The 10610-nt window shown below is 33.7% G+C and overlaps 1 protein-coding gene across 1 annotated transcript; it reads right to left on the reverse strand.

The window, feature by feature from the left end:
- Positions 1–1027: 1027 nt before the first annotated feature.
- LOC144963717 (UDP-GalNAc:beta-1,3-N-acetylgalactosaminyltransferase 1-like) lies at positions 1028–9719 on the reverse strand. The gene is made up of 2 exons (XM_078897671.1): positions 9518–9719; positions 1028–4357 (listed from the first exon to the last, which is right to left on the reverse strand). The coding sequence occupies exons 1-2, from the start codon at positions 9547–9549 to the stop codon at positions 3046–3048; spliced, it is 1344 nt and encodes a 447-aa protein (XP_078753797.1). The 5' UTR covers positions 9550–9719; the 3' UTR covers positions 1028–3045.
- Between the last annotated feature and the right edge of the window lie 891 nt (positions 9720–10610).

Raw genomic sequence — 10610 nt, forward strand, 5'->3', positions numbered from 1 at the left:
AACGCAAGCTATTTCTATAAATTTCACAATGAAAATAATGTTGAAAGTGTGCAATGTTCACTTCATTTGTATTCATCAGTAATGTGTATTGATAGTTATAAAATGTAGATGTCTGATAGTTAAGGATTTCATTTGTTCTTTAATAATCAGATCTGAATGTATATCGTTTAAGTTGCAAATAACCGAACATTCCACTTTAACGAATCCTTCAAAATGAAAAGTGGAAAATTCATATTTTTCATAATGTAAATCATCTATGAGTTACGATCCTTACCAGTTATCGATTTTAATAAAGCTGTTATAAACGAAATAATCTCCTCTTGTTTCACAATTAATGGAGGAACAGCTGAGAAAAAGAAGAAAAACACGCGCCACTTATAATACATCTGACTATAATTAGACACTAGATATTGAGTTCAATGTTTATTCATCAACACTTGAATGTTAAATTTTCTGTTAATCAGCCTATCATCCTGTTCACTGGAGGATTGGTCCCATCCCAAAGCCTTTAGTCACGTGGAATGGTGAGCGTTCTTTAATAACGGGACCTTCCACGCTTTGGGTGCTGATCCATGATCGACAAAGACAAATTCAATTGCAAAGGTGTTATAGCTGCTCTTTCTCTCTTAGATCACCCATGCACTGGGTTTTCAGTTTTTATATCAGGATACAGTCACATCACCTGACCTCGTCGGTCCGCGACTGCATGTTTTTTTTTTTAATATAGCAGCTAACCTCCGTATTTGAAAATAATCTCACAATACTCCATATGGAGGCACGCCGAGTTAGGTCGGTTGCCTTTCGTATTGTTTTAGCAGCCGGACCCCCAAACGACAATGAAGAGCGCATTCTCACAAAGGAGGATGAAGTGTTACAGAGATGCATTGAGTTTATTTGGAGAATTTCTCAGCAGAGACAAACCCAATCAGGTTGACAAAGTGGATACAACTGCACCAGTTAAGGATTATATCCCAATTGATTAGTTACTGAGAGCTGAAATTCAGAAACCAACAAAAGGTATGGCAAATGAAAAAGCAATTATGTAATATATTCCCCAGAGTGTGAAATGAATAATACATATTCTTATATCATCTACTTCAAAAAAAAAGTATGGGACAACAAAAGAGATGCAAGAATTGTGGAGATACATCCTCATTAGGGAACTACCATAAATATGGAGTATGACAAACTGTTCGAGAACAACTGGATGGACTGTACAAATTTTGAGGCCATGACAGATAGGATTCAGAACAGTTCGACAAATAAAAAATAAATGAAATGAAACTCCACATTTTACACTTGCATTGCCAATTTTGAAAAAAAATAAAGGTTTTGATTTTGCTCACCGCCACAACAGTGCCTGTCATGTTTCTTATTTATTCTTCTTCTCGGTAATGAATTTAACGAAAGCGAGGACGTAATTTGAATCCGTTGACTTTATACAAATCAATTCGTCGTTTGTTTTTTTTACTACGCCGATGACAATACATTCTGTCTAGCTCACAAGAAAAATTGCAAGGAAAGTTTAAAGTGTTCAGTAGGGAAACCAAATCTACGAGGCAAAAATGTCATTTTTTCAAGGCGAAGATAATACGAATTAATGAAAATTAACAAATTAAGTAACATTAATTTGATAGAGAGAAGATAAAAAAGGCAGAGATTTTATTTTTTATTTTGTATAATATGGGTGGTAAAGTCACCAATTAAGAACTGATGAGTAAATTAGGAAAATGATTGGTGAAGAAAAAGAATCTAATTATTATTAAATGCAATTGTGCTTTCAGTTATTTTATGTAGGTCTGGTAAATGGAAAAGGATAATGGGCGTTGATGGGAAATTGGATACATTTAATTTGATATCAATGAAGCTATTAGACACTATGGCTACAGGAATAAAAAGTAAACAGCCTTCCAGTGGCCCTTAGAATTTGGAGATGTTTATGACAAGTCTTAGGAATTTCAAACAACAGCCTTCCAAGTGTGACATTAACTTGGCACCTGGTTGCAAGAGGAAGAGGGGAAGGTCGAGGGGGAAAATGGAAGGGAAGATGGAAAGAGGCATACTTGGGTTTACATCATTGAGAGTTGCCGTTACTGCAGCAAAGAGGGATAAAATGTGTTAACTCGCCTATATCAATTTGAACAAATTAAATGGGACTGAGTGATAAAGCAAGAGAATGGAGAAAAATAATATTATCTGAACAAATCAAATTATTCAGTTGTATTAACATCCAACGTACATGCATTTTATTTTGTAAATATTCTACAAAACAAATGAACGATAAAAAAATGTTGTATTGTAAGGTTCATGTTGAATTATGCAATGACTTATGGTGATGATGGTGATGATGATGATGATGATGATGATGATGATGATGATGATGATGATGATGATGATGATGATGATGATGATGATGAACAAAAAGAAGATGTAGTTTTATTAAAATCTTACATGCTAAAATAAGAAACGCAATTTATTTTGTAAGATGCAACAAATCACTTGAACAAGAATGTGTTTTTGTGGTATGACATTTGCCTTCGAATCAGAAGATCCTGGGTTCGAGTTCGGCTCTGAGCGGCACATTGTTGAGTCCTTTAAATGGGCTCTTTACTCACATTAACTCACCGTACTCATGTGTGAAATGAGTACCTGGCCGATAATAATATTGTCTATGTCGAAAGAATTAGAACAAGCGTCATGTCTTGTCCTACATGTTAAGTGTTGCTGTTGGTTAGGGACCTCTTGTAACTCGCTTTGAGCACATTTTGGGGATATTTCGCTATATAGGTGCTAACGTTTAAAAACTGCTTGCATTGTGAGAAATGTACTTATCAGCAGACATATATCACTAACATTATGTTAAGTATGTAGTGTAATAATGATGAAGAAGATGATGATGATGATGATGATGATGATGATGATGATGATGATGATGATGATGATGATGATGATGAATTTGATGATGATGATGAGGCTAATGATTGTGATGATGCAAATTTAAGAGGGCAAGGGTAAACATTATAATTCACCTAAAATCTAGTCACGTCAGTGTCCTATAAATAGTTTCGGGAAATGAAAGTCCCAAACATGATTGTGTTTCATAACATTCCACACATTCAATCTATCGGCGTCCTCTTCTGCCATTGTACCAAAATACTGACATAAGCGCCCCTTATCAATGTTACATTTCAAAACTTTTTGGTTCCAAATACTCACATTGAAACCGATATTATGATAGGTCACCCCGCCGGAATATTTTGGCACCATTCCAAACATAAATACGTCGTCTACATTATAAAATGGTATTTTGCGTGCTGTTTGCTCCATGCTTGGAATTAAATCCGGTGTTAGAAATACAATAAATCCACTACAGTAGTTGTAAGGATAATACAACATCCGCATAAATTCCCGTGGATCAACCATTGTTCTTCCTATTCGAGGAATGGGCTGGCTACCAATCTTGTTAAGATGACAAAATATTGACCTTTTGTATTTCGACATCAAACCTTTGGAAAGAGGTAGAATTTTTTGAATATCGATAACAACGTCATCATCTATTTTAAGAACCATATTTGCATTTTTGCAATGTTCGTTTGTCCACTTTAACCACATGACAGCTTTTAGTGATAAGTTTCTAAAATCTTCAACAAAATCCATCTTTACAAGGTCGCCGTGCTGCTTGTATTCTGAATCAATAGTCATATCATTTGAAATGTTTCTCTTTTCGTATTTTACACTACCCACCATAAACACAATCTGTACCGTGTAAGGAAGATTGATACCTCTGTTTGTGAGTTGCTGACGAATCATCGTACGCCTTTTGAAGTTATATGGGGCAGTATGCACTATGACCAAAAGGTCAAGGTCCCTGTGCTGACTGCAGAGCTTTTTGGGGTTCAAAACAAACTCGTTTTCCCAAATTGTGGACGCATCTCTGTGCAGAATAGTATGTCGAAGAAAAGAATTAAAATGCATATTGTAGTCATGGTCGTCTGCTTCCAAGTTTTCCTTGTAATGAATTGTGGTTTTCTTTCTATGAATTTCCACATCTGCTACATTTTTAAGATATCCACCGTGTGGCATGTACAAGTCTTTCACTTGCTCCGGTTTTAGTTTATTTTGCGGTATCATTCTACTATCTACAGTATTGCTAAAAATGGGCAACCGTTTTATGATTCTCGGAGGTCCAGGCTGAACGTTCACATGTCTCGGCTTTTGTATTAGTTCTCTCTGTATCACTAGCTGATTGGCAGCAGTTTTAGCAGAGGGAATTACCAAAATAACGTATACCCAAAATGTTATTTGAAAAAGCATGATGATTGTAAAAGAGATGTTCATGAACTGTCGACTTGTAACACTGCGGAAGCAAAGGAATTGAATTATGTTAAATTACTGATTAATACCAATACCAATGCTCTGCTGAGAGACGGAATTTAAATCAAACAATTATTGATCTCTTATTTTTATTTTCTAAATCGTATAATAAATTTGTTCATGACCAATTATTCCATTTTGATAACCTTCTTCACATAACAAAACTAGAGCTTTTATATAAGCTGAAATCTACAAAATGTGCCCAAAGCGCTTGCTTGACAAGATATCCCAATCCACAAAGGTGAGTCATTATTACAATTTTTCTTTTGGCAGGACAAATGCTTCAACCAGCCATATTCTCAAGTTACATCAGAGTCGGTGAGAGAATATTATGAGTAAAAAGTCTTATCCAAGGAGTTTTCATCCTTGTGATTAATATTATAGGCCCATAACCTAGAGGTGGCTAAATGAACCAATGATATGGAGAGAAAGATGAAGTGAGTAAATGTGACTCTTGTATAAGGGAACATTACAACACACTATTAGATTGTCATAATAGTTGAAACATTATAGGTAAAAATGTGTGTGCATCTGAGTGTGTGTGTGTATGTATGTGTGTGTGTGTGTATGTGTAAGGAAAGAGATACAGAGAAAGAGAGAGATTGACGGAGAGAGAGAGAGAGAGAGAGAGAGAGAGAGAGAGAAAAGGGAGAGAGAGAGAGAGAGAGAGGGAGACAGAGAGGGGGGGGGGAGAGAGAGAGAGAGAGCAACGAGACAATGAGATGGAGTAATGAGATCAAAATTATATAAATCAAATACAAGATAGGGGGACGGGAGCAGGGGGATATCGTGTTATTGAAGAATAAATACTAGACGGCGATAGTGTTAGACTCCTTCCGCACTAGGACAAAACTGTCCCAGGACAAATTTGTCCTGTCCCACTGGAGAAAACTTCTATTCAAAAGGGGTTCCGCACTAGGACAGGACTGTCCCGGGACACACCTGAGCGAATGCATTTTTTTTTTTTTTTTACAAGATTCAAAAGTTTATTTGTAGGCAATTGTCAATACAACTCATACAAGAATATAATATTTTCATCAACAAATCAAGTAAATAAAATCAATAATAAAGCAAGGCAACAATGATAATAATAATATAATAATAATAATAATAATAATAATAATAATAATAATAATAATAATAATAATAATAATAATAATAATAATAATAATAATAATAATAATAATAATAATAATAATAATATAATAATATAATAATAATAATAATAATAATAATAATAATAATAATAATAATAATAATAATAATGATAATAATAATAATAATAATAATAATGATAATAATAATAATAATAATAATAATAATAATAATAATAATAATAATAATAATAATAATAATAATAATAATAATAATAATAATAATAATAATAATAATAATAATAATTATAATGGTGATAATAATAATGTAAAATCTTCTAATTGATAGATTTATTATTTAATAGTTTGAATTATAAATTAATAAGTTAAAAAATAAGTCCTTGGTACAACTCTAATAATTCACATTTTATGAATCAACATAAGATACGACATGACGATAATGATTTTTTACACTGTACAATGGGATTTGTTTACATAAGATTTATATAATCATGAAATATTCTTATAGCAAGAGTAATATTATTGCTGCTGCTACTACTACTACAACAACTACTACTACAACTACTACTACCACTACCACTACCACTACACTACTACTACTACTACTACTACTACTACTACTACTACTACTACTACTACTACTACTACTACTACTACTACTACTACCACTACCACTACTACTACTACTACTACTACTACTACTACTACTACTACTACTACTACTACTACTACTACCATTACTTCTACTATTACGACTACTACATCTACAACAACAACAACAACTACTACTACTACTACTACTACTACTACTACTACTACTACTACTACTACTACTACTACTACTACTACTACTACTACTACTTCAGCTACTACTACTACTACTACTACTACTACCACCACCACTACAACTACCACCTCTTCTCCACTACTTCTATTACTACTTCTACTACTACTACTACTACTACTACTACTACTACTACTACTACTACTACTACTACTACTACTACTACTACTACTACTAGTAATGGATGAAATAGAGGTTGCATATTTCTGTGCTTCACTACGTGGAAAAAAAAAGACAAATTGAAAGAGAAAACAATATTGGGTGCATCCTTTAATGACCAAAGATTGCTCAAGGGTCAATTCCGTAGACTCTATGGTGATCTCCGATCTTATCTTAAAATGACTTTCTTGGAATCACCTCATTTTACCCAGGTGCAAATGAGTACCGCTTCGCTGATGAAAGTAATCTTTGACGGACTAGTATCATTCAAGAGGATAATAGAAAGTCAGCATAGCTCGGTGGTACGGTCTTTGCTTCGTACCCGAAAGGCATCAGTTCGATCACCCGCTGATGCGCTGTGTTGCCTTGAGTAAGTCACCTCGCCTAGCTCAATTTGCGGCGCTGCACTGCGGCTAACGCCTGGGTTATACCTCGCCCTAGCTCAATTTGCGGCGCTGCATTTCGGCTGACGCCTGGGTTATTCCAGTCTTCCCTTGGAATAGACCCTCGAGAAAAATTTCCCCTATGGGATGAAAAAGGGAATTTTATTTTTTTAAATTTTAAACTGTTATCTGTCTGCTTAACGCTACAGCAACATGGATAAGTTCCGGATTTATAAGCTTAGGAGGCAAGATGGCCCATGTTTAGCGCGTTGTACTCTGCACTCAGAGGTTCTGTGTTCGATTCCGACCGAAGCCAATTTGTACTTTCTAGAGCAAGAAAATTTACTCCAATCACTCACTCCATTCAGGTGTAAAAGGGTACCTGTCAAGCTGGGATAGTAATCTGCGATAGACTAGCGTCCTGTTCAAAGTCCTGCACCATTGGCTACAAGGCTCTAAATGAGTTACTTTGTCTTACAATGAGTCCAAGTGGCTCAGAAGGACTTACTTAAAAATATTTTCATTGAAAATTCCCGAAATAAATAACGATAAAGATAATTGATCCCACAAGGTACCGAATAGATGTGCGACCGGTTTTAGACACGTTACTGCTGTGTCACAAAGTGTGACACTTCTTAAATTATATTTATAAACATACGTTTTTAAATTGCCGACAATGTTTATGTTGCTATGCCTTCTGTACGTGGTTTCATCACATAGAATTATTTTTTGAATTGTTCTTGCTTTTTTATATTCAGAATTGAAATAAATAAATAAATCATAACTGTGAAATTGAATGTAAGCTTCAGTTTACTATACGAAAACAGATAAAATGGACGTTTCGGGTTTCCCCTTCATCAACAACACATGATGAATTAAAAACTACAGGCGAATGAGATAATGTGGTAGTGGCGTTGTTAAGATGCATAAACAAAAAACATTGATGGGCAGGAAATTGTATGCTACTTTGTGAGGAAGCGCGAATTAAAACAGAGCAATAGAAATTTATAAAAGGTGCGTACTTAATTATGTTAAAAGAGGGGAGGCGGGTAGGAACTGTGTAATGCAGTATAGAAGACAGTGAACTAAAATAAAGTGTGGACTATTGTTGGAAAATAAATACAATGGAATTGGAAATAAATACAAATTGTAAGGGATGTAGGTATTAATATATTAGTGGCATTAGTAGCAGCAGAAGCAACAGTAGAAATAGTAGTAGTAGTAGTAGAAGTAGTAGTAGTAGTAGTAGTAGTAGTAGTAGTAGTAGTAGTAGTAGTAGTAGTAGTAGTAGCAGCAGCAGTAGTAGTAGCGATGCAGAAAATAAAGACAGGCATTTCAATTTTGACACGGCGCCGCCAAGTCTGGGACTTTTTTGTCCTAGTGCGGAAGTCTGCTATATTTTTCTACTATCACAAACGATATGAACACGGGACTGGGACAGTCCTGTCCCGTTGATTTTGTAGCATTTCACAACGGCTTGGGACACAACGGGACTGTTTTGTCCCGTCCCAATAGGTGCGGAAGATTCCTCTAAATTCTATATGTTACAGATTTGGGACAGGACTGTCCCGGGACAGTCCTGTCCTAGTGCGGAAGAGGGTTTATTATTGACCCCCTACCAATCATATTAAGATATTATTATTATTATTGTTATTACTATTATTATTATTATTATTATTATTATTATCATCATTATTATTATTATTATTATTATTATTATTATTATTATTATTATTATTATTATTATTATTATTATTATTATTATTATTATTATTGTTATTATTATTATTGTCAGTATCATTATTATTGTTATTATTATCATTATCATTATCATTATTATTATTATTATTATTATTATTATTATTATTATTATTATTATTATTATAATATTTTCATCATTATTATTATTGTTGTTATTATTATATTTATATCATTTTCCTTATTATTACCATCATTATCATTATAATTATTATTATTATCATCATTATCATCACCATCATCATCGTCATCATCATCATCATTATCATTATTATATACCATTGTTGTCATCTTCAATATAAGTACAATATTTTATCATATCTAGATTAATTCTAGAGATTGAGCTTTTTACAGACGTCATGTCTGCTCAGTTTCTAATACTTGAGGAATTATTTTTAGAATTATTTTATTTCACGTTTAAAAGAATATTGGATGGGATGTGGACGTATATCGAATGACAAAAAAAAAAAAACAGAAAAAAAAACATCAAACATATAAAATAGGAAAATTAAAGTGCTGATTCAAAATGTCATCAAATGTTGTATTCTGATTCAACAGATATAATCTAATTTTAGACTTCATAAACTCATTAATTTTACTAGCAACATATGGATATCTTTTGTCTGTGGTACACGCAGAAGATGCTCTTTTTTATTCTTTTTTTATTTTAAAAAATATATTGGATGCGACGGTGGTTTGTTCACTATTTTAAAGATATTTTTGTCTTTTTATTTTATTCTCTTTGATTTTGGCTTCAAATTTAGAAAATACATAATAAAGATTATTTTCCTCTTTTTTTTTTTTTGTCAAAGCGAAAACCGTATAAGGAGTTTTTTTTACAGGCTCAAATAGATGCATAATATTAATAATGATAATATATTCACCTTGATGCAGAATGTCTTCTGTCCCACAACATTGTCTCGATTGAATGTACTATTTCCAAAACCCCATCATCACTTTTCTCAACTGTCTAGGTGTTTTAGCCGCACAAGCACGCGTACAATGTTATGTATGTACTTACACTATAAGATGCTATCTGGAAATCAGACGCAATCATCAATGTTACCATCACCACAAATACAAGGTAAGATACCCATGAAAGAGCTGTTCTTTATATGAATGTAGTATGAAAGAGTAGATCCTGGGGCAAAATGATCATGCTATCTGATAAGAGGCTTGATAACATTTTCTTTCCCAAGGTTGTATGAATAGACATATAAGCTACACACCCCATCCACGTAACTGTATGAAATACTACGTGGCTACTGAAACTAATTTTAACATTCATGGGTGAGGCTGACCATCTTTCAAGTCAAAATGTCTGATTACATCTCTAGATCCACGGTTTTCACTAAGTTATATCATATGTTGCTTTTTGGGGAAAAAAAGTACAAGTATATACATTTGTGGCCAGATAACTCGTTCTTCAGATAGTATCGATGGATGACCTTCATTTTGCCAAAACCTCCCGAACCTCGAACTTCATCTTCTTGCCAAAATTTTAAATACGTGTTGTTTTTTTGTTTTTTTTTTGTTGTTTTTTTTTTTTTTTTTTTTTTTTTTTTGGGGGGGGGGGTTTAAAGAGTAAGGCAGCAGTAAGAGAGTAACAACAGCGATTCAACACAAGCTTCAAATTGAAGCCAAGATCACACCTGAGTTACGTTTATCTGGTTAAAAACGGTAGAAAAGGATGTCCGATTAGAGTAAAACTAATCCAGCCGGTAAATTTTCAAAGTAAGTAATGAAGACAACATGCAAGGGTCGAGAAGATGTTATGTTTGGTATGGCCTTGAATCAATATCAAAGAAACTGAGATTTGTAAGTGACAGGGTAAAAGTTCACAACTCAACCAAGTAGAGAATAATTTGCCTTTGTTTTGTTCACAAAAACATCATGGCGAAAATGGTCTTAAGTAGACTTATATACTCGTTGCTTATACTGAGTGACTAGATGACCTGACGAGAATAAGGTATTATC

The sequence above is a fragment of the Berghia stephanieae genome, chromosome 2 (genome assembly GCF_034508935.2).
Source record: "Berghia stephanieae isolate SIO BIC M18660-M18661 chromosome 2, UCSD_Bste_1.3, whole genome shotgun sequence".
NCBI lineage: Eukaryota > Metazoa > Mollusca > Gastropoda > Nudibranchia > Aeolidiidae > Berghia > Berghia stephanieae.

Coding starts and splice junctions, on each gene's coding strand:
- LOC144963717 (XM_078897671.1), bottom strand. CDS start 9,549: ATGTTGTGGGACAGAAGACATTCTGCATCAAG. Junction 4,358..9,517: donor AGAAGACATTCTGCATCAAG/GTGAATATATTA, acceptor TTGCTTCCGCAG/TGTTACAAGTCGACAGTTCA.